Source organism: Sinohyriopsis cumingii, unplaced genomic scaffold, assembly GCF_028554795.1.
Source record: "Sinohyriopsis cumingii isolate HCF-2022 unplaced genomic scaffold, ASM2855479v2 utg000229l, whole genome shotgun sequence".
NCBI lineage: Eukaryota > Metazoa > Mollusca > Bivalvia > Unionida > Unionidae > Sinohyriopsis > Sinohyriopsis cumingii.
Window position 1 is genome coordinate 7,916,005 of NW_028315879.1, and position 25,382 is coordinate 7,941,386.

At 35.7% G+C, this 25,382-nt stretch overlaps 1 protein-coding gene across 1 annotated transcript in view; it reads left to right on the forward strand.

Annotated features, from left to right (window-relative positions):
- LOC149774514 (eukaryotic translation initiation factor 4 gamma 1-like) overlaps positions 1 to 24,582 on the forward strand; it is a 44,464-nt gene extending 19,882 nt beyond the window's left edge. The window contains exons 8-21 of the mRNA XM_089945265.1: positions 82 to 225; positions 688 to 767; positions 1,321 to 1,477; positions 1,947 to 2,051; positions 3,047 to 3,179; positions 3,534 to 3,664; positions 4,554 to 4,681; positions 11,335 to 11,503; positions 14,162 to 14,334; positions 14,984 to 15,188; positions 16,540 to 16,635; positions 19,494 to 19,716; positions 21,739 to 21,888; positions 23,312 to 24,582. Of these exons, the coding sequence (XP_089801391.1) occupies positions 82 to 225; positions 688 to 767; positions 1,321 to 1,477; positions 1,947 to 2,051; positions 3,047 to 3,179; positions 3,534 to 3,664; positions 4,554 to 4,681; positions 11,335 to 11,503; positions 14,162 to 14,334; positions 14,984 to 15,188; positions 16,540 to 16,635; positions 19,494 to 19,716; positions 21,739 to 21,888; positions 23,312 to 23,490 (2,073 nt within the window). The 3' untranslated portion in view covers positions 23,491 to 24,582. The remainder of the gene's footprint in view (positions 1 to 81; positions 226 to 687; positions 768 to 1,320; positions 1,478 to 1,946; positions 2,052 to 3,046; positions 3,180 to 3,533; positions 3,665 to 4,553; positions 4,682 to 11,334; positions 11,504 to 14,161; positions 14,335 to 14,983; positions 15,189 to 16,539; positions 16,636 to 19,493; positions 19,717 to 21,738; positions 21,889 to 23,311) is intronic.
- Positions 24,583 to 25,382: the final 800 nt, after the last annotated feature.

Below are 25,382 nucleotides of genomic sequence, written 5' to 3' on the forward strand. Positions count from 1 at the left end.
ATGAAAATGAGTTGTTCAATCAAGTATTTACAGACCTGAAACTTTAATTTACAACAGTTCATGCCCTTCTATTCATTGTAGTTTAAAGTCCCAGCAGAAAGTAAGCATGGAGATGTCAACTTCCGAGCCTTGCTTTTAACAAGATGTCAACGGGAATTTGAAAAGGCCAATTCTTCAGAGAAAGAATTTGATTCCAAGAGGAAGGAGATAGAGAAGGCTACTACGGTAAGAGACGAGTTGAGCAAGAGTTGAAAAAAGATTAAGTGTTGGCTTTATAATGTTGCTGCTATGCTGTTTTTGTTGTTGTTTATTTTAACATAAAAATTGAGATGTGGACCATTTCAATTGATTGTTAAAGTATACAACTTCTTAAACATGTTTTCCAAGATGAAAATAGCACAGGTTTTATTTCATCTGACCTAAAATGTTTCGACTTGTGTCAAAATATTGATACGGTTATTGAAGGGTTTGCAGGTCAGTAGTTTTCATAAAAATTGTGTTGAGTGTTAATCACTAAATTGAAGATAGACTACATAAATTTATAGACTGGAGCTTTTATTGCATAGAGCCTAAATTGTTGTTGCAGCATGCGCCAATAAAATGACAATAGATGCTGGTTTTCTTGAGCGTTTGACATCTCTTCAAAATTGGTTTGACGTTACAACAGGCTCAAAATTATCCTTTCAGGAGGAACAAAAGCAGCAGATGAAGAAAGAACTGGAAGATGAAGAAACGAAAGCCAAAAGGAGAATTTTAGGAAATCTGAGGTATACTTTCTCTCTTGAACCTGCTCAAGCTTTCTCGCAATACATTTCATATTCAGAAATTGTCATGGAATGTGGAGTCCTAATTGATTTTTAAAAAAAACCGTTTTCTTGGCTGTACGTTATTAATAAACATCTAATACATCAAGACATCCATGTTATAGCACAAATTGTACCTTAATAGTAAGAGTCCCACTTTGTATGATTCATATCCATCCTGAAATGTAATTGGCGGGTTTGTTGGAGAGCATCTAGTATTTGTTCTTATTTTAGATATCAGAAACATTCCTGAGCTGTTTTTGGAATAGCTGTCCAACATGTTTTATTGAATTTTGTATAGCCCATATCAGCCCATTTTTTGACCACAGTGGTATTGTCAACAGTTTTGCCTACACAAGTAGGGTGAGAGGAAGGTACTATTTTTTGGGCAGGGCATTGTTGCAATTTTTTTTTAAACATAAGTTATAAGGTGAGGTTTGGGTTAAAGGTTTTTGTTTACGAAGGGTATGATGTGTGTTATGTGTATTTGATGCAGTTGTGCCTTTGCTTTCAACAGGTTTATTGGTGAATTGTTTAAGCTGAAAATGATCACAGCAAATATCATGCACGACTGTGTTTTCAAACTTTTGCGAAGCAAGGATGAGGAAAATTTGGAGGGCCTTTGTATATTGCTCAAAACCATAGGAAAGGAACTCGATACAGACAAGGCCAAAGTAAGTACATTTTTGTGTATTTTGTTTTAAATGTTCACTTAATTTTTGGTTGAAGACAAGGCCTAAACTTGAGTGCTTGTTTATTAAAGAAGGTGTATTCCTATGCATTTTATAGGCATTAATGCAGTTTCCCTTGAAAATGTATTTCAAAACCATGTAAATTTCAAAATGTTATATCCCAATATGTCATTATTTATCGCATTTCAACTTGCGCTGATGATGACAGTATTTACATGTCCAGGTTAATATATGAAATATTGTTTATAATCGCTTACAAGTCTGGTACAACTACAAACTGCATAGATCTTGATCTGCAAGGGCATAATGTATTGGCATATGTGGGTCTCTTTAGTTGGTAATTGAATCAACAACCCTAAATGCTGGTGACCTCAGTTGGACCTCATTTATAAGCAGATCTGCACCTTGGCTGTTAACTGTATTATTAATGTATAGATAATTTTTGTTACAGCCTAGAATGGACCAGTACTTTGCGCAGATGCAGAAGATAGTCAATAAGAAAAAGTTGTCATCTAGAGTCCGCTTCATGCTGCAAGATGTGATAGAACTCAGACAGGTAAATGTGTGCTCAGAAAAAATCAAGTTATATAGAAAATATGTAGCATAATTGTAGCATGGAAAAATTCTCCATTTAGTACAAGACGTTTTGAATCACAAGGCTTCAGCTTTAAATTAAATATCATTTCAGCAAATTTGAAAATGTGCGATTGTAATTTATTGTATGATAACAAGCATGGACACAATTTTGATGTAGTCACTAAAACATGTAATGAAAGCCCCTCCCAAAACAAAGTTCACGTTATGTTGAATTTGTGGTAATTAAAAAAAGGTTTTGATACTGCACAGCTTTGCCTAATAATGTGTAACGGCATCTTGTGTCCATCTGTAGAATTTTCTGCTGTTTTTATGACTTCATCTCTAGTAATGTGAAAAAATTTACTTCCTCACTGGCATGTTAAAATTGTGAATAAATATACATTAACCATCTTCATTTGCCAGGATTATTATTCCTCTTGAAAACTAAATTTGAAGGGGTATACTGGAGTAAAGATCATTCATTTGAACATTCACTTATTTGTCTTAATGTAGTGTCAGAAACTTTTGCAGTCATGTCGTGAAACTTGTATATTTTTTGTACATAGCTGGTTAGTTTCCTTGGAATTTTTTTCTTCTTCTGATTTGTCTGCATTTTTATTAAATATTGTTTAAATCGATCCACACTTTATCTGGTTATATATCCCAAAATATTTTAGATGTCTTCATGAACGTGGTATCTAGTTTTACAATGGCATAGTTAAACTTTGACTGGTACCTGTACAGCTGTCCTCTTATTTTCAAATTATAATTACATTACTGTTAGAGATTCAGGTATCTTCCTAAAAGTTTGTAATAGTTGTATTTACAGTTGTCTTAGTGATTAATGTGTCTTCCTAAAACTTTGTAACCTATTGTATCATGACTTGACAGTGTGTCATGCATGGAATATATTCTTGCAGACATTATTGGCCTACACGATTTCATGTTTTAAAAATTGTATCCCAATAATTACAGGGTAAATGGGTGCCAAGAAGGGATGACAACAACCCCAAAACGATTGATCAGATTCATCCAGATGTGACACAAGAAGCGCAAGATCGGGCCATATTTGTGCAAACCTTGCCACAAGCCAAACTCCAGAAGGGAAGTGAGTAACATTAGAGTTGTACACATTGCTCAGCAAGTTGGTATTTAATATGGCTTAGTGGTATCAGGTGTCAAGTCACACCACATAAGACACAAGTTAAAATGGGCCAATTTCAGTAACACAGATTGGTCATCGTTTGACAATAATTCAACCCTTTCTAAAGGGAAAGTTGGTAAAGAGGCAAGCAACCAATGTTTTTAGTAGTGTTAACTTGCAGTATATTCATAATGAATAGTGTATTAAAGAAAATGTATTTAACTTCTAGAACCTGTTTAGAGTTCAGTGTTTGGGTAAAGGTTTTAAACTTTTCTTCTGGAATGCATATGCTCAACATCTTTTTCGTTTTTTTTTAAGCTGAAGGTTGTGGCAGACCTGAACCACTGAGTGGCCCCATGGGTGGTGGAGCAGATGGTAGGAACACGGTATCTCGAGCCCCACTGAGGACAGATCGAACCATTGATCCCACCAAACTCAAACTGTCAAAGGTAAGACGTGTCTTGTGCAGTTATATACTCTATTTACCTCATCTTGTAATGACTTGTATGTTAATAAATACCCATTCCAATATTTTCCAACTGCAAAAAAGCCTGTGCAGATTGCATGAAGCTAATGTCCATCTTAATAGGTTGCTGTTTTTAAAAAATGCAGAAGATTCAGATGTAATTGTCACTTGCACGAGTGGAATGGGCAAAACCTTGACAGATTCAGACGGCATGAAATTTCAATAGGATTGTCAGTGTGGATTTTAAGAGTCATGGTGGCTTAGTGGTTAGAGAATTGGCTCCTTGCAACCGAAAGGGGTGGGTTTGAATCTGAACATTGAATCAGTCCAAGTCTGCTACCGTGGTGTGCCATTGGCTAAGGCACTTTGCTGCAGTATAGTTGCTACTAATTGATCTACATAAATCAATAGACCAGGTCAGTCAGAATGGATTTATTATCTAACATGTTTAAAGTTTCTTAATCAAAAGTCAATTTCAGTTTGGTCTTCTAATATAAGCCTCTTTAGAAACTTGAGTTGCCATATGAATTTTACACTCTTCTGTGATAGCATTTTGCTTTGGTTGATGATGAATTTTCAATATGGAGGAGTAATCGTTCTACTCGTGATGCAGGAATGTCAGAATTTGCCCATCGAGCATAATTTAGCATGGAAAATTCCTTTCATTTGAAAGAGCCATAACTTGGTAAATGTTATTCAAATCTTGTACTCTAGGTCCGTTGCAGGCTTTTTATGATCAAACTGTCAAACATCTCTGAAAATAAGGCTCATTTTCTGTATTTACCGAAGAAGAATGATTATTGAATTTATAGTTGTCTAAATAGAAAGCAGAAAGTTGCTCCATTTTAACTTTTTTTTCAACATTGTTTCAGCTGGGTGACAGTGAAAACATTCAGCTTGGCCCAGGTGGTGGAGCTGCACGGTTGGGCTGGCTCAGGGGTAGCACAGGTGTAGGGGCTAGATCACAGGAGGGAGAGCGACCTAATGCGCCGGGCAATAGGTATGATACATTGATTTATTCTCCATAAGAAATAAAGCGAAAAAGATTTTACAATTTCATTGATACTTGATAACTTGTAAATAAAATTCTTCAAGGTGACATCTGTATTTTGATATGTTTTAGATGATCCTTTTTTATCGGCATTGTACCATTTCAGTTGGGAGGGAACATGTTCATTTTTCAGTTATTTGGTTATCAGTTTGCAACCTCAAATGATGGCTTGAATAATGATTACATTGTGAAAATTCTGATTGCTATTACCATCGGAATGATTACTATACCAGTTTGTTTATGTGTAATTTTTGATGAAGATATAACATTTGTTTAAGACAAATAACATGTTATGACCAAATCAACACATGGAAGCAACCGCGATGGCAAAGGATGAAGTATCCATTCAGGGGATCATAGACACCCTATAAATAAATCTCACATTGCACTGTAATTTTACCCACCCTGCAAAAAACAATCTACTTGCCAAACTATTTCACTAGAAGACCCTTTTATCCTTATGAAAAAATTTGCCTCTGTAATGCAGGGATTGATTACTGCCGGTCTTTACCTTGTGCAGTGTGACTGAGTCCTGATATCTGAATCGAATGCTGTATCATGTGTATCAGTTATGCACATTCTGTTGCCTATACTTTGCTCATCTCCCTGAACTGTCTTTTATAACATGGTCAATACCGTATTTACCGTATGTTTTCGGACACCGTTTTTTTGTGGAAAATATAATGTTTAAATGCCTTGTAAGTTTTTGGACATTGCTCTGCTATAATTTTTTCTACAATTTATGTTTTCGGACACAATCTAGGAAGATCTGCTGCTTCGTTTTGTTGTAAAATTCACAGCGTGTTTACCGTTAATTTAACTGATACAAAATTCGCTTCATATCATTATTTATTGTGATCATGAACTTCCATGAACTAATATAATTTAAATTTTTTAATTGTATGTATATATTTATGTATGCATGTATTCAGATAGATAGATAAACATTGTTATATTAAGCCATGCAAAATAAGTAGCAATATCAAAGAATGAAAAGAAATATGATTTAATGCTGTAATATATTTAAATATATTATTCAATATCAAGTAGCTTGTCCATAGCCTTTTGTAAGTCCTCGGGGGAAAAGCCCTCAAATTCTGTATCACTATCATCATCCATATTGTTTAATTGTTTGTCATTTTTGATCAGCGTGTTTTCACTTCCGCTCAGATTGGCACTGATGCCGCACACCTTGAAAGATTTAATTATCATTGTGCGCTTTTCCTTCAATATGTCCATGGCATTTACAACCCAGTCCAATACAGTCTTTTTGCTGGCTGTCTTGATCCGTCCGTTGCTGCTTTCATTAGATGATATTAATGCATTCGTAGCATCCCTGATGTATTCCGTCCAGCTGCGGCGGAGGTAGCTCTTAACAGGTTTATTGATGCTCACATCAAGAGGTTGCAATTTGGATGTGCAGCCTCCAGGTATTATTGCTGACACAACGTTTCCGCACCGCAACTGTTTCTTCACGTCATCAGTGATGTGAGCCCGTAACGAGTCCATAACTAATAGTGATCGCTCTCTTCTGGTGAATGACAAATAAATTTCTTCAATCTATCGCAGCATTAGCATTTCGTCCATCCATGCTTTCTCTTGAACTGCGATAATCCACCCTTTTGGAGCCTTCAGATCTAGCTGTCTCTTTCTGTTGAAAATAATCATTGGAGGTAATTCGTCGCCAGAACCTGCAACGGCTAAAACGACAGTAATGTGTCTCTTCTCCGCGCCAGTTGTACGAATCAGAAAGCTTTTCATTCCTTCTTTATCCACTGTTTTCCCTGGCACAAGATCAAAGTACATCGGTGTCTTGTCCATGTTAATAATAAACTTATTGTCAAACTCGTCCTCCTCACGTCTATCCATCACAAACTTGTGGAACGAAGCAATCTTTTCTTCCAAATCCTTTAGTAAACATTGGGCAAGAGAGGCCCTGCTTCTGAGCACAAAGTCATGTCTTTTCATGAAACTCTCTCCCCATGAACGACTGGCATGGAATTTGCTCTCCAGAAATTCTGTTGAGACAGGCTCCTTGGCATATATACATATTCCCTCAACACTGACGGGAATTTGTAAGACACGTTGAGTGAGCACCCATTGAGCTATCTTATCATCCATAGCTTGTCCATATGAAATGGGTTGTCCACACTTAGGCAAATGTCCGTTCAAGTTCAGATCGGCAGAAAAGTCAATTTTCATCCAGGTACTCACCGTGGATTTCTGAATCTTTAATTTTTCTGCTGTAGGTCTAATTCCCAGACACTTTGCATTGTTAACGATATCCTGCTTTTGCTTTAATGTCTAATGTTTATAGTGACCACGTACGGAACTGGGTGGAGCACTCTCGGGTTCAAGATAATCAGACTCGTCATCTAGAGCAGTTTTCTTCATAGGCGGTTCTTTTTGTGATGCATCCTGAGAATCATTAATTCGAGGTCACTTCTGTGGACGGCCTACTGGCCTCTTTGGAGATGATTTTGGCAAGGGAGAGTCCCTCCACAAACTAGGCAGTGCCTCCTCGCTTGTTGCATAACGTATGATAAACTTATCCATCAAAATTATTACAGTACTAACAATATTATGTTTCACAATGACAGCTATCCAGTACATAACGTTTGATAGTGGTGGGTATTTTATTTATACTTTATATTTTAATAGCTTGATTAGCTAACAAAAATATGATTGGTTGTCAGTGTAGACATTATTACACACGAAACTACTTCAAACAGGTGTGACAGTTATGGCTTTGATTAGAAACCATGACCCCTGCTTTATATCATTAAACAATACATCGGAGAGTCGGTATGGATTAGTAAAATTCACTGGCATTGTGCAACAAAACAAACCCCTTATCCTTGAGGCATTATATACCAAGGTTTAAACATAGTTATTGTTCTATTGGTAGTAAACCTCTTTGTAGACGATAAATATTGATTGTGGGTGCTAAATGTTCGGTACATCGTGTGCTCTTTTAATGAAATCCAGATGACTGCATTTTATTTCCGAACCCACATGTCAACGAAATCTCACAAGTTTTATTATTAACAATTATCACCTAGACACCTTGAAATCTCCGACATACCGGTACATCAAAACAATCTTTGAGCAGTCGATTGTTTCGAGTCAGCAAGCTCTGCTCATTTTGAAGCTACCCTCGGCTAGGTGGGGAGAAAAAAAAAAGAGAGAACCACAACAAATAGACCACCTTTATTTTTTTTTTTAAAATACCAACATATTAAACACGCCGACTTTTATATTGCAACTTGCTTGTTATTTTTACCCTTCCTATGCGTGCATACAACACTCACCCCATATGCAGCCTCTCACCTTTGGTGCTCTGAGATTAGCCATCATACATGTACCGGTATTTCTACTCTCGATACTAATATTTCTGTCATAAATATTTTAAAAATTATAATTCCAAAATCTTTTTATTTAGTTTGCATTAATATCTTAATTACACAGAAATTAAGCTTGCGCGCATTGGTAATGTAGATTTTAATGATCACCGATTAGCAGAGGGTTAAACTGTGGATTGCAAGATTATATAGTAATATGGCGGTTCTTTTGGAAAACACGCACAGAATCGTGGCTCTAATACATGTATGGCTGTGTTTTCTGGTGGATGGACATGTATCACATAGACAAATTAGGCAAGTAATGCCTGTTTTTCATTCATTATCCTTTCCGTGGTGCTTGACAAAATATTTGTTTTACTTCATGGCAGCACTTCGTCATGTGAGCTAACGGTAACTTCGTTACAGACATGGGGGGGGGATAAATCTATCTTCAAATATATGTTTTCGGACACATAATTAAAGAATTTGATATGTATTCGGACGACAAAAAAAGTAATTATTTGTTGCAGTCTGAAAACATATGGTAAATACGGTAGTTACAGGATAGCAATGTTGAATATTTGAAAATAAACATGGTTTTAAGTGGTCTTAGCCAAGCCTGCATTAGTGAGAAGTGAGACAGTAGTAACTGGTGAGAAGTGGGACAGAACGGTAACTTCCTGGTGTCGACAGTTAAAGGTTTTAGTTTTTGGTCAAGTTGGTTAAAGCTAATGTATTTTACATCTTTGGGGATTAAAATGCAGGCCATAGGCATCTTTAAAATGTCACTTTGTATGGTTTATTAATTGAAACCATGAAGTCCTGGTATTGAAGTTGAGAGGAAAACCCTTAGGCAAGGTTTAGTCTAAAAAGAGATTACAATCTTTTAATCCGACAGCATTTCACCTTGTCCATCCCATTTTTGGAGATCTCGGACATAATCGTAATGGAGACTACCACAACATTGAAGGGATAATTCATGTCTACTTCCGTTGAATATCATACATTCTGATATGGGGGTTGTCTCTGTAGGTTTTTTGCTTTGAGCAAAGCGGACAAGTCTGAAGATGATGGCGGTCGCAGAGGGGGTGCACGAGGTAGATTTGGACGACCAGGGCCCCCAGCCAACCGTCCCTCTCAGGAATTGGAAAGAGAGAAAGCCGTTGCAGCTGCCAAGCAAGCTTTTTCAATGGAACTACTTATTGCAGTTTTCATATTTATACAGGACTCTGAAGTCATGAATTTTTTTGGGGTCAGTATTTATGATTTGACAAAAATGGACATTTTTCTTCAAATTAAAAGAAGCCCCGAAAGTGACAAATGTCCGGTTTAATACAGTACAATACATGGACACTTCCAACATGCTGTACCTGCTGTATCCACATAATTATCTGCCAAGGAAACACGATTAAATTTTAAAGAATTTAGTCCTTTGATGAGGTAGCCACTATTAATCCTTGATAGAATTGTTTAAATAATACCCTATGTATGTTTTGGTTTGTTTGGCAAATATTGGTTCCTTTGTTCCAACTAAGTATTTGAATTTCAGCATGTAACTCCTTTCTGTAGATTAATTATTAATCTACTGCTGCACCTCCTGATTCAAATGCAAGTGCCAGCAATTGATTGCAACATGTCCAAATTAAGGGATTGTGACAATTTTTTATATATACATTCTTTAACAGTCCAGTTTTACATAGTTTCTTAGAGGGTCATTAATGTAAACCTAGGCCTGACCTTGCAGGTGCATGGCTGATATGATTTCTACTGTATATGCATGTATAGTTTGCAGGAATATGCCATCATAAGCTGAACCGCTCCGGTGGCCTAGTGGTTAGAGCGTCTGCCTCGGATGCGGGAGGTCGTGGGTTCAATCCCCGGCCGAGTCATACTAAAGGCTTACAAAAATGATACTAACAGCTGCCTCGCTTGGTGCTCAGCATTAAGAGGTTAGTATTAAGGACTGGTCGGCCTGGTGTCAGGATAATGTGAGAAACACACACACCATCATAAGCTGTGTTCAGAACTCCAGAGAATGAGTGATTTTCATTTTTTTAGTGGATCACAACAAATTCTTACAGACCCTCTGTAACTCCCCTATTGTGATATTCAGAGGATTCACTTGAATAGTATAATATACATGTTTTTGAATTATTATTGTGTAGTTGATAGTGTTGAGTAGGCTTTAATAAGAAAGATCAAAAGGAATGGAAGACGTTTTTATTCATTCCAGGAATTTAGCATTTCCTACAGTGGATTTATGTAATTATGTGAATGGTGTTTTTGCAAACATTAACTCTTTTGTACACTTTCAGTTTATTGTGTTTGAGATACTATCATGATACACATTTTATTGAAGAAAATTATTGCAGTACTTGTGATGTGACATGATTGGCACCACTTCACAAATCCTCAGAATATCGGCAACTTTCACTCCTAAAAGATCTTGTTGCTGACATCCTTGTTTAAGTGTAAATGTTTGCCAGTCCTAAATTGGTACTGTAACAAATAACTATTTATTTAATCTGGGATACTTTCAGTATTGAATCCTTCAAGGTGAGCAAAATAGCCCACCACACAATGCAACATTAGGACATTTACCTTTTGGGTTGAGCAAAATAGCCCACCACACAATGCAACATTAGGACATTTACCTTTTGGGTTGAGCAAAATAGCCCACCACACAGTGCTACATTAGGACACTTACCTTTTGGGTTGAGCAAAATAGCCCACCACACAGTGCTACATTAGGACATTTACCTTTTGGGTTGAGCACAGTGCTGCATTAGGACATTTACCTTTTGGGTTGAGCAAAATAGCCCACCACACAGTGCTACATTAGGACATTTACCTTTTGGGTTGAGCAAAATAGCCCACCGCACAGTGCTACATTAGGACATTTACCTTTTGGGTTGAGCAAAATAGCCCACCACATAGTGCTACATTAGGACATTTATCTTTTGGGAAAGGCAATGGTATAATAAATAAATATGTATGGTTAATTCTCAACAACAGGATGGTAGATGAAAATGTGGGCTGTAACTTCTCGAAATGGACGTTGAACGTTTTGTTGAATATTTAAGAACTGCTTTTCATTGATAAGAATTGTTCAGTACTTGTTATAGTTTGGATTCATCAATTTAACTATTTTAAAAGTGTCCAGTGTTTCTCTCTAGGAGTGTTAACCCAAGATGACATTTTGTTCTGAGGATATTGCGAGTCAAAAAGTTGGATTTTAATGCAAATAGTTATCCTTTTCAGGACTATTGTTGCCCAGAGATCATCTGAAGAGAGGAGGGGTGGCCGAGAACCTGAAGGTGCCAAGACTGTGGAAAAGCCATCCACTCCTGTCCAAGAGCTCACAGAGGACCAGATTTTAAGCAAGACCCGTGCTATTATGGATGAATATCTGCATATACAAGATGTTGGGGTAATGATTCTTTTGGGGGATATTTCTCAAATAGGAGTATAAAAAATCTTAAAAGCTTTTTATATCATATTTGGAAAGATGGTAAAAAAATTAAAGGCCAAGATTGGTCTGAAATGTTAATTAGGTTGTTTATAGTTGTACAGAGGATTGCAGCCAGATGAGGACTAGTTCAAAGTACAGTAGTCCCCCTCTTATAAGGCCACCTCTATTGCAGCAGGGATGTAGCCTTATAATGAGGGTGGCCTTTGTAGAGGGGGATGACAAATGTGAATAGTAAATACATATGAAGAAAGCCTCAAGTACATTTAATGCTAAAACATTTAATATGTTCATTAAAAAATCACATTCATGTTTTGAAATAAATGTAAAACAAACTGTTTCATCATTTTCAAAAGAATGTTATGAATAACCTTTGATATAGATTTAAAACTGTCTTTATAATTATGTTACAGATCACATAATCTGTCACTATGTTGGTAACAGTCTAAAAAACGAACCAGTCTCGTCAGAATAAAAAATAGCCTTTACTGTCATATCCCCTGCATATATAGTTTAGTCTTTTGTTCCAATCTTTGACAACTTCATTATTAACATCAGCTGATTCTCCACTAAAGACAGAACATTTAATATTGTGTCGCACTTGAAATTTGTGCAACCATCCGTTACTTGTGGTATAGTCATCATATCCCAATTCAGCTGACAAAATTGTTGCTTTTTCTTGTCATCCAAATCAAGATACAAACATCTCCTGGCTCAAATAATCTTCCTTTCTCCGTCCATTTCACTTTCCCACTTCTGGAGAATTGTTTCCTTACCTTTCACGATATTGTTTATCTGAGTCTTTCCGACATTATAGTTTTCTGCAAGGATTCTCGAACCCCCACCACCTCTCGGTCAGTTGAATTACTTTCACTTCCTCTTCTAAACTGAGAATTTTTCTTTTCCTCGATGACATGTTGATCTTTTTGCAGTAAGTTATTCATGTTGCCAACTAAACAAATTCCCGTGTGTTTTTAAAGGAAGTGATCATATCACGTGATTCGTTAGTCGCAGTCTGGTACCCTATTGTTTTTATACATTTCTTTACACTAAGTGAGAGAAGCCAAAACGGCTTCGATATGTACCATTAACATCACGCAGATTTGACCTTGTGGCCGTTAGAACTTGTAATTTTGACAATAATTGTCAGTAGTAATTGCCACTAATTATCAAAGTGAACAAGCTCAACATCCTACTAAGGGAAGCCATAAAGGCTATCAAACCATTTTCCTGCCGACTTGTGTATTGTACATCGATACTGCCACTTCTCAGCTGTTACTACTGTTCAATAATTGTAATCTTAACAATTATCAGAGTGACTAAACCGGACATCTTATGATAACACAGCAGTAATGCTAATTGGATTACATGTACTTACCCTTTTGTATGGATTAAAATTTGAGTCTTTCTCGGCTTTACCGAATAAATGGGGCTTCTCGTGAGGTGTAAATGATATAATATTAACTGTAGTGGTACATGTATTTTAGTCAACACTTCTTTAAGTAACGAAAACCTGACATCAGGAAACAGAAATCGGATTACTTAACACACGTTATAAATAAAATACTGGTTCTGGATACATATTAAAATAAAATGCGGCCGCTTGTGAGGGGTAAATTTTATATTATTGCACTATTATGCTGGCCGCTGGTCGCGTTAGCCGGGTGGCCTTTCGTGAGGGGTAATTTTGAACATAAACTCATCGGTGCCAACGGATTCTAGCCGTAAGGAGCGGTGGCCGTTGGTCATGAGGGGTGCCGTTCAAGAGGGGGACTACACTACTGTACTGGTTTTATGGGTAGACTTGTTTTACAAGGATGGAGTCTGCAAAAGTTCTATCCGGCTTTTGGCTTCATCCGATTCTTTAAAGCAGTGTTTGACCTTGTTACAATACACCTAGTCTGTATGACAAAGTTTGGACCTAACTGTTGATCATATCAAGCAAATCTATGGTTATTTAGTGGTGTGAAGAAAAAAACTCAGCAGTGGGATATTTGATCACTTGGAACAAAGGATGAGATGCCAGCTTCTACCATAAACTAACTGATTTTGCATTTAATAGCAAAAACAATATGGAGGGGGTGGGTGGGTATGATAAAGTGGATAATATGCTGAGCAGTAGCCACATATAATATATATTGCGGATGTTTTGATATCAGATCCGTTAAAGCACAAGTAAACCTTTTGGCGTAGTGCTAACATTTTGGCTAACTACAGCTTTCTTTCTAGGTGAACCAGATTATATGCTGCAGCATGGGTTTTTCTTGGCAGCAATGGCAAATTGATATGATTATTTTATTCCCTTATGATGTTTGTTATGAAAATGAATTGTATGATTGAGTACATTATATTTCCTCCTATTAGATGCTGTAAAGTACTTATTGGGCACTTTGTGCACATCTGAGACCTAACAAGTTTATTGCTGCCTAATGTGACATCACAACAGGTCTGTCCAGAGGTGACAGAGGTAACAACACAAACTTTAAAACAATTCAGTCATAAAAAATGAGAACATTTGACCTCTTTCATACACATTGGTTGCAAGCAAATACAGAAGCGAGTTCATATTAAATGTAAGGTGCTCAATTCTATTTTAATATCTTACTATTGGTTTTGCAGGAAGCCATATCATGCGTCCAGGAGCTGAGCTCTTCAGGTAGTCTTCACTTGTTTGTGTACAATGCCCTGAATCAGGTCCTGGAAAGGTCAGAGGTCGCTCGGAGGCAGACCGGGATTCTCCTGCATGATCTAGTCAAAAATAATATTCTCTTGGTGGATGCTTACGTCAAAGGGTGAGTAGGTCTCAAATCTCGTTTATTATGTAAAGATGACTTGCAGGGAGTTATCTAACAATTATTACACTCTGCACAAGAATAAGATTTTAGCCAATGACCAATGATAAGCAGACGACCACATGTGGTGTACAGTATTTAACTTACTGCATTTATCCACTGATACACACATCCCACACGTTATATATCCTGCACATTACTGTATTTATCCAATGATAAGCACACTCAACATGCATATTTTTTAAAATTAGTATTTACTTACGATATCTTTGATAATAAATCCACTACTTTATTGTTGTATTCACTAGACTTGCTTGCTTGTCTTGACATTGATTATTTGGAATATCTGTAGTAGAAGATGAAGAAAGGTTACTGTATTTAGCCAGTAAATTCACATGGGGACTTGTAGATTTAAATTTGTAAATACTTGAAATCTTTTAATTACTTGTGAAGATTTTATCTTACACTGGCAAAGTGTGGATGCTGTTGAAACTTGTAAATTTTACTGCAGTATGGAGGAGATAGATGAGATGTCATAGACCTGCATGTCTCATTCTCTGCATTTCCTTTTGGATATTGTTTAAATGTACTAAATATTTCACAGGGTCTTTCTCTATCTAATGCCTTGAAATTGTTCGTATCCTTGCAGGTTAAATGAGATCCTGATGTTTGCTGAAGACATGGAGATTGATATTCCAAAGATTTGGGAATACTTGGGTCAGCTTATTGGCCCCATGGTACAGGATGGCAGTGTGCCTCTTGGTTTCCTCAAACAGGTCTGTGAACCCCTCAAAGCCAATGGCAAGTCAGGCATTCTTGTTGCGGAAATTCTCCACGATGCCAGTCATAGAGAGGTCAGTTCTGCAGGATGTGTACCACAGACCAACTTTTTCTGAGGGCTATTCCATTTACATTGAGCCTAGGGAAGGCACTTTATAAAATATATGCTAAGGTACTTAGATTGCCCAAATAGTTCATATGAAAACAATGTGAAATTCTAAAATGCATGTATGGTTGACTATTCTACATTAAAAGTGTCTTCCCAGTGTCCCATGTTTATTTCACTGGAACAGTCCTAATGACATTGTCAGATATTTGACAATTCTGTGCCAGGAAAGTGGCTGGGCATATATTGTTCCTTTGAAAGAAGTGTTTAATAGAAAAGTATTCACGATGTCATGAAGAATAGAAGTAGTTAAGTAATAATAATGCTTAATTGACGAAGTTTGTTATTTTAGTATGAGGAATGTTTCATAGATAGGTATTCGTGTATATATTAATTAGGGTATCTTTGGCTGATTAATTGCGGAACGAATGCATGTGCTTATGGTTCATGTACACTTCATTTTGATATATGTGCTGACTTGCCAGTTTTTGTTGTGTGGGTTAAGTGTCAGTTTTTGTTTCAGATTGGCTACACATGGTTACAGTTTTGCTTGGAGTCTAACATAAATGACCCTTAAAATACAGATCTAAGGAATAAAAGCACAAATAAAGGAAAAGTGATCGTTTGCAGTATCCACATTCTGACATGTCAGTGTTTGATTCTGATCCAGGTTTCCTATTAGGTTCAGTTCAATTGGTCAGGCAAGCAGCCTAACTTGACCGGAGTTTCTCAGACACTTTAAACTGCATATTTTGTGATTCAAAGCATCTGCATGATCAAGCTGTTGATATTTTTATTTAATGGCATCCAATAAGCAACATGAACGGATGAAAGGGGCAATACATAAAATAAATGGAATATACAGGTTCTTGAGAGGAAAATATCGAGAAGGACAACACTATTTTGTTATCTCTTACTGAAAACTGTTCCAACTTAAGGAAACATTCTACCACCTTGCTGAGAAGGCCTTGTTAAGGTTGGTAGGTCTGGAAGCAACTGGCAAGCTTTTTCACATACCCTTGTTGACTAAGCCTGAGGTTTGAACCAACAGACAGTAACAGGTGAGATGTCATGAACACCTTAGACCACAAAACCACCCCGGACTTCATCCAGATATGACATTATTGAAAGTTTTGGCATATTCTCTTTGTGTCTGAAAATAATAGCAAAATAATAAAGGTGTAGAACGTTGTAACTCCATCCCCCCTTCCAAACAATAAAGTGGGACAGAATCTGATGTTTCTGAGTGCAGCGCCTGAGAAGCATGTAATACATCCAGTTTTAATATATTTAACCAAAGTCTTTTTGTTTTGTTTCAGGGTCATAAGAAAGTCGGAAGGTTGTGGGCTGCATCCGGACTGCACTGGTCAGATTTTGTTCCAAAGAACCAAATTGATCAGTTCCTTACTGACAAGGTAGGTTTAACCTTCCATTTTATGCAAATTGCTTCTTGTATACCGTGTCATAAAGGTGAAGTGTACTGTATTATGATGTTTGTCCCTCCTCCCATCTATTTCATACTGTATAGTAACTGGAATTCACCACAAATTGTGCATAACTAGTGCTTTATGAAAGAAGCCTGTTGATCATTAAACTTATTATAGTTCTGCATAAGAGACCTAAAGTAAAGTTTGTGGATGGCATTGTTTAAGGTACAGTAGAAGACTTCAAATTTTGGTGTTGAGTTTGGTAACTGGATCAAAATGAAAACATTTTGCTGTCTGTAAGTGTCTGTTCTCGACCAGAGGGTGTGAATGACATAATTTCAATAAGAAGGAAGCCATTTGATTTGGAATTGAAGGCCAAGGTCACAGTGTGCAATAAAACTGGTTTTGCATAATTGTTTTAGTTGCAGACCACATACCTTGAACATAATTTGTAGTGGGCTTACGTGGTAGGTTTGGAAGAGGCCTATTGGTTTTGGGATGACCAAGATCAATGGACAAAGTCAGTACGAATCCAAGAAAAATGGGTCTTCCTGAATAACTCTTCTTAGACAAGTTCCTTAGCCAGGTGTGGTGGTTTGCTTGCACTTGAATGATAAAGAAACCTAAAGATATTTACACGATTGTAAATATTAAACCTTTTTATGTTTTAGTGGTGAATGGTTGATCTTCCAAAATGTATTTATATCTGATTTCTTCGTTTCTAGTTTTGAAACTTTTAATTGGCACCATTTGGCGATTATTTTGCAATGATATCATTAAACCATAATGTATCAACCATGCGATGCTTACAGGGCCACAAATAATAGTCGGGTCTATAATGTGAAAACCAAAGCACCCATCTTTCTACTTTTTTAAATTGTTGGAAAGCTTCAGAAATAATCATACATATCCAGATAAATAAATGCTGATACATAAATGTGGATTTCACTTGGTCAAAAACTTGTTGCACTTGAGAGGCTCTGCATTTTTTTATTTATTTGGAATTTTATGTAGACATTTCAGCAATATTTCTTGCTTTAATATTGAAAAGTTTACTTTTGAAATTTTGCGGATCCAAGTGGCCAAGTAGTCTGAAGCGCTGTCCGTTAGGTATTACTGCCATCTCACGTGTGTGTGTGTGTTCAAGTCTCGGGCTTAGTCATGGTGGGTACATGAGAAAGCTTGCCAGTAGCTTAGTGTGGGTTTTTGGTTCTTTTTGGTGTTTTTACCATGTTCTTCCTTCAACAGACCATGTATGACCTGTCTTGTGCTGCCACAATAGCATTAAACACCATAACAAAACAACTTTTGTAATTTGGATTGCCTTTTACAATTTTGGCTATCATTAGCATACATACCAACCATTTTGCTTTTGGCATAATCATTATTAAAAAATAAAAGTAGAGCAATAAAAAGTTGTTTTTGTCATTTTTATTATCATCTCTTAAAATTCACGCGTATAAATTTGACAATATTCTTAAAATGACGATTGCCGCTTTAGAATGGCACAAGAGTACTTTCCTTTTTTGCTATTTTCCGCAACTGTATATGATCCATTTTCAAGAAAACAGACGGGTTTATTCAGATAAGAATTGTCTTCATATTCTTTATATTAAGTCATTTAGGTAGCAGAGCAGGTCATGTGTATAGAAAATAGCACCAGTTGTTATGCGAAATGCTATATCGTGTGAGTTGTTGATGTTATATGAAGGAAAATGTTAGAGCATTTAGATTCTTTCAGGATATTTCATGTTCGTATTCTGATCCAATTCATATGAACCTTGCCCTTTGTCACAAAGATTTTGACTAGTTGCAGAACCAGGTTAGTAATAACAGCAAAAGAAAATATATTTTTATGTGCTGCAATTCTGGCATGTAATATATTGTTACGAGTCTAGGCTCTAACAAAAAGTAACAGAAGAGTGAAGACATTAAGCTTTTGTCAAATTTAACAAATAATTTATTTCCCTAGAATCTCAGGCAAAAAATGAGAAAAAAGAATTTGCAGTTTTACAAATTAAATCCAAAATTAATCCAAGAATTAAAAATATCCTAGTAATTGAATCCCGATGAAATCCAAAATGGAAGACGATGACATCTATTGTAACCTGCAAGGTGCTGTTATGTCAACAGTTTCTTGTTGAATGACAGAAAATATTATTCCAGTTTTGAAATAACTTCTAATAAATGTTGTTATCCAAGAATGTTGTAGGAACACTTGTGTATTTCCAGGGAAAAGTATCACTTGAAATTCAATAACATAAAATTTCAACTCAAACTGGTCACAACATATTTGGAGCCTGACAGTCCTTTATCACAACATGATTTATATGACAAACTGAAATGCAAAACAGATCCGTGGATGGTGGTCAACAGTTCATCTTTCCAGAAGGAATAGAAGTTTGTTACATGATAATTATCACATCGTCAAGGTATGACCTTGACTTCATAATTCTTACTCTGAGAAAGAATTGTTTTTTAAAGTTGTTTACCAAAACATTTACGGGTTCGGAATCAAGGTCAGAAACTAGATACAGTGATTCTGTTATTAGTTGTTCATGAATGAAATAAAAAAGTTAGGTCAAACAGAACTAAACTCAGTTGTGGACAATATCCAATTCAGTAAACAAAGTTACATTACAACTGCATGAAATTGAACAATTGTTTTAAAATTAACAATTAAATTATTTATACATAACAATATACATATATTACATTTTTGTTGCACAAATTATGCTGTATTGCCACTTTAATAGAACTAGTTATACTGATACCTACTTTGGGGTTGGCATGTATTCACTCGTGGCAATATGGAATACATATACAACATACCATTTTGTCTTTAGAACCTGGAGTTTACCAAAGGTGGAAATAGTGCTCCCACAAGCCCAACATCTATCAAAGCCATTCCAAACATTGAGGAGAGCCTGAATGACTTGATTACAAACAAAGGCTGTTGCAATGGAGAGGTGCTTGATTGGATAGAGGGAGAAGTAGATGAACACACAATTAAACAAGAATATTTCATCCGTGCCCTGATGACGGCTGTTTGTAAGAGTGCTGTAACAGGTGAGGATCTCGACTTGTCCTTTACTTTGCCCTGGAGAGAGAGAGAGAGAGAGAGAGGGGAAGAGGTACCTTGAATTAGTTGACACTTGTAACTCATAAAAGCTATTCAATTCAAATTAAATATATAAAAAAAACACGTTCATCAAAATGAAATTAAATCAAATGATGAGTGGACATCATCGCATATAATTGTTGTTGGACACTTAAAATTAAATAAAGTAATGCATCAGTTGCATTCAACAGCAGTTGAAATTTGGAAGTAATTTTCATCTATGCTGTATCTCCAGTTATGCACTTGGATCAGAAACATGGTCCATTTTAACTGGTCCATCCCAACAACAAGGACAAAATGAATGTAACTGTTTTGACTTTTTGTAGTTTATGAATTAGTAATTACCAAATCAGTGTTAGGCTATTTAAGCTGACCATTAAAATTATTAGGCTGAACACTTTATTATTTTTGTTGCAGATAGAAGTCTGATTTGTTTAGAGGGAATTCAGTTCTCGATTTGACCATATTTGTCTTTATATATGGTACATCGAATGATGTTGAGGTAAAAAAAAAAAAGACCCCTGCAGCAAATACTGACCTGCCATTAATCCTAATTTCTTTGGAATCGTCCAGAGTTTTTATTTTTAAAAATTCCAAATTCCTGAGTTTTATAGGTGCCAAAATGTTTTTAAAAAATTCCTTTTCATTCACAATAGCTGTGCAAAGAGAGCAAATATGATGCACAAATTTGCCAGAAGTACAAATGTCATACCTAGGAAATCTATCAAACAAACTATCAACCAAAATATGATTCACAAGAACTTTTCAAATACATTCTCATGAAGCCAACAATAGAAGTACACAAAAATATATTACATCTTTAGAATAGACTATCATACAGGGATGGACATGTTGCATAAATGCCAACAATTACGCTTTTTGCATGATGATAACTTTTTTGTCAGCAAATTGTTTTATGTTAGACTGTATGGCTTGTGATTTTTTGGTGCATTAAAAAAAATTAAAGCAATAAAATTTTATTATTATCTCCTTAATTCCACTTAAATTTAAAAATATTTTAACAAAATGACTACTGTGTAAGAATAGCTTAATAGTACTTTCCTTATTTGCTATTTATAGTAACTGCATATGACATATTTCCCAAATAAATGACACTGACTGGTTTCTTCAAATATGAACTTGACCTCAGATTCTTTATATTGATGAGCAAGTCCATTACTTTAAAAGCAAATGGTGCCAGATGTTAACTGAAAATTGTATGGTGTGAGTTGTAGACGTTATAGAATGGAAAATGGGGCAGATGTATATTTTCACATTTCAAAATATGTCAGATCAGAAAAAGCACAAATCAGCAAGGTTTTACAAACAAGAATGAGATTAATGTAATACAACACTCAAAACACCTGATCATGACAATACAGAATACCCGTTCATGATCACTCTATTTAAATATGTAGGCTAGTTAAAGTGAGTGCTGAATATAAATAATTATTCAGTATATTTTGTGTTTGTATTCTGGTTCTAATAGATTTTGCCCAGCTGCAGAACCATCTTAGCAGTAAAAGTATCTTTTTCATATGTTCTTTAGTTCTTGCAAGTAATGTTTAGATTACATACAACCCAATTAGCCTTTTTGCCACTTAAAATAGCAATAGTTATGCTTATGTCACCTGGGTGGGTGGGTTTTGTCATGTATGCTGTTGTGGCTGGCAGGTCATCTGTATTAGTATCTTTTTGATACATTATCATGGGACCATCCCAGGGCAAAACAATTGCCTCCAACTTTGTTGCCTCTTTTGACATGCAGAAGACTTGTGCATCGAGAAGCCCATAGTTGCTTGCATGTTTATTTATTTGACTTTAATTTCTGTTCTATTAGTGTTCAAAATTAATTCATTTTGTCAACTTAGCTCGATATTACATTATGATGAAACTATTAATTTACTGTTGATTTCTTCTCATACCATCAGTGCATAAAGGAATGCACTTCTAATTATTTTGTATTGCAGTAAGCAGTAACAATTTCATGAAGGTGGACAAAAGTCAGATACAAAGAAGAAATAATCTACTGCAGAGATACCTGGATCACCAGGCAAATTTTGAACTGCAAGCTCTTTTCGCACTGCAGGCACTTGTACACAAGCTGGAACACCCACCAGGTAAATAAAAATGGGCCCAAACATGCCAGTTCAATCAAGCTCGTGTTGGGTTCTTGCGGTCTTTGAAGGTTTTTGAAAGTTTGGGGAAAATGCAGTAGCATTTTCAAGGCCTTGAAAGTTTGGGAAAATCGAGCATATTACCATGAGGTCTTTAAAAAATCTTTGAAAATTGAAATAAACCCATACATTTTAATTTCTTTCCATAATCACAAATAAAATTGTCCACAGTAGTTAGATTCAGATGTAGTCGAGTTTTCCTGGTCTCTTTCTTTTGATTAATTAAAGTTTGAATTTCATAATTAAGTAGTATTGTAGTATTTTGCATTCATTATTTTCTCATATGACATAACTTGTATACAAAATGTTAGCGATAATCTGTCTTGGAAATGTATGTTTAGCCTTTGAAAGTTTGGGAAAAGTCTTTGCGTTTATCATTCAGAATTATGTATGAACCCTGTCATGGCACACTTTAGTTGATCGGGTGCTAACCATTTCCATTTGAAATGAACACCGTTGTCATTAAACAGATGATTGTTGTATAAAATACCCAATATAGTTGCAATACATTAGAAAGATAATAACATGTCAGATGAGCAGGGTAGATTGTAATGTAATGTGTTATCATTTATGTGACTATTATACCATTCTGGACAATGTACTGCATGATTGAGGCAAAGACTGTAGAGTGTTAATATCATATCCAACAGTATTTATGTTACTACCTGTGGTTTTATTTATTGGCATAGTATAGTACTGTAGCAAGACCGAAAATCATGTTTAGGCCACTGTAAAAATGTTTCCTAGTACACTAGTTTTAAAATTTTTATGTGTCCTCTAGCTCTCTCTTCTCTCTCTCTCTCTCTCTGTCTATATGTATATATATATATATATATATATATATATATATATATATTGATTAATACCGGCTCAATTTTTTCTTTGACTTTAAGGAATTGTTTAAAAAAACATTTCAATTATTATTATATACAAGGAACTAAGCATTTCAAGCACTTGGCTAAACCGGCTCAGTTATTTCTTTTACTTTGATTATTTTTGTCTCTCAAAACATTACATTGTTAGTTTATAGAAAGTACTAAGCACTTCAAGTACTGGGCTAAACCAGCTCAATTAGACGCACATATCATTTAGGGAATTCTTTCTTTTTCAATTTGTTTTAATCCCATGGTGGCATTGGTGGGGAAGTGCTAGAGTGAGCAGTGAAAAACAGACAGTTGGCCAACTTGGAACACTCATTTATTTTGTTGGCCTTAGAGGACATTTGTTTTCATTATATATTGTGGTTTTATGAACATGCTTATGTTGCACAACTTGGACATTGTGTTGTGCAGGCAGGTGTGCTAGAATAAAGTATCTATACATTTACTAGGGCAAATATTTAATAAAGCACTATTATCATTTCCAGGTGTATTGCGGGAGCTGTTTGGTATACTGTACGATGAAGACATAATTTCAGAGGATGCCTTTATTCAATGGGAGAAAAGTGAGGACCCTCAGGAACAAGAGGGCAAAAGTGTGGCTATGAAACAAGTTGTTCAGTTCTTTACATGGCTCAAAGAGGCAGAGGATGATGGAGAAAGCTGAGGTTAAGTTTCATTTAGGCCATAACAGTAGATGCAAAGCAGTGTCTTAATGCTACAAGTTTTTATTGAAGGCAGTAAAACCCTTGCTATAATTTATTGAAAGTTACTAGAAATCAGCCAAAAAGGATATATATATATATATATATATATATATATATATATATATGTATATATATATATTGTGTGTTACTTTTCTGAAATAGTTTTTGTTTTCTGCAAACTGGATCTGAGTAACCATTTTCTTGCTGGTAATTATTTTTTATTCATGGATATGTGCAACAGACTTGCTTGAACTAGTATCTGACTGCATGTATAGTGTATTATGCTTGTACCAATTTTTGCCACCAATCCTGACAGTATACAGTACATGCCACAGGATCTTGTGGAATCGTTGCAAAGTTTTAGTGCCAATTTTGCATTTGGAAATATCTTTATGAAATTTTGGGTAAAATCAAAATGTTGATTGGATACATATTCAACAGTTTTCTGTGTGGACATATGATTATGGACTAGAGTTTGTTGGCATGAATATGATACGCTGGTACATAAAATTTAGTTTCCAAATGTGAAAACAATACCTATCAAGAATCCAGACAGTCTGCAAGTAAGGGCATAATGAGACAGATGAGAAGGATTCAGATGGTTCGTGAGGACTAATGCTGATGGTCCTGGTTCTGGCCACATGTTCAAAGAATTCAAGCTCTGGAATAGGAGGAAATGGAGTGACCATTTAATGCGGTTGGGCTTGTGTTGTTTCTTTGTATGAATATATGTAGGCTCATGCATAGGTTTTTTACCTTTAATGAATATACTTTTTCTTCTGGAATGGCTGCTTCTGCAAAATGAACACTTGGATTCCTGATAAGCATCGAATGAGATTGGCAACTCTGTTCATTCGGTACCCATTCATCCATGAAATGGACACATTAGAGCTATGCGCAAAACAGGACTTCAGGTTGAAACATTCAAGCGATTGATCCTCATGGAAATTCATAAATTAGATCACAGTCCTGAAAAAGTCCCAGTGGTTGAAGAAATAAAATTCAGATGAAAGTGGATTTGTATCTTGAGAAAATAAAAGAATATGACTTGACTTTGTTGTTATTGTTTTGACACTTCATCCTTGGAACAGGGGCTGTGGCAGCCAAAATGGTAGAAAATCAGACAAGCAATTGAAGGGTTGTAGCTCTGATACCCCAGCTATACTGGTCAATATGGCCTTGGGAAAACATACCTATCAACTCTGATAGTTTTAACTAAAATGATCCTTAAAATAGGGACTTGTGGATTAAAACATAAATTCTGGAAATTAGATTGTTTCAGTAAAATCTGGATGCTGGCTTGTCAGCTTTTGGTTTGGATCCATGTATTGTTTACGATTTAGTGGAGTTGGTCTGGTAAATAGGAGTTGCTTATTGAATTTATAACAAAAAACAAGTGATGCAGTTTGATAAAAGGGAAAATAAGCAGTTAGTACAGAAGAACAGAAATGAATATTGAGAATCTTGAGGAAGAAAAGTAGAATGGGCACCAATTGTGTTTATTGGATGTATTAATTTTAGTATGTCTCATGGTGGTAGATATGATTACTGATATGTGAAATAGGAAAAACTCCAAGAATTGCATCATAGGGTTTGGAACTGCAGTTTGTGAAACTACTGGAGGTAATGAAGGCTTGGATGCACTTGACAAACTTTTTAGTTGAGAATAGTTTTGATTGTTGCGGCATCAGTCATAAATTTTACTTTTGAAATGTTTTAATGCATGCTTTCTAACTTTACAAATCAGTTCATTATATTTTGTTACACCTTTCAAAAAATTGGTCTTGTTAAGGTTGGTAGCTCTGGAAAAGTTGCTTAGCTTCCATTTTGTCATCATGATGTTGGCAACTAT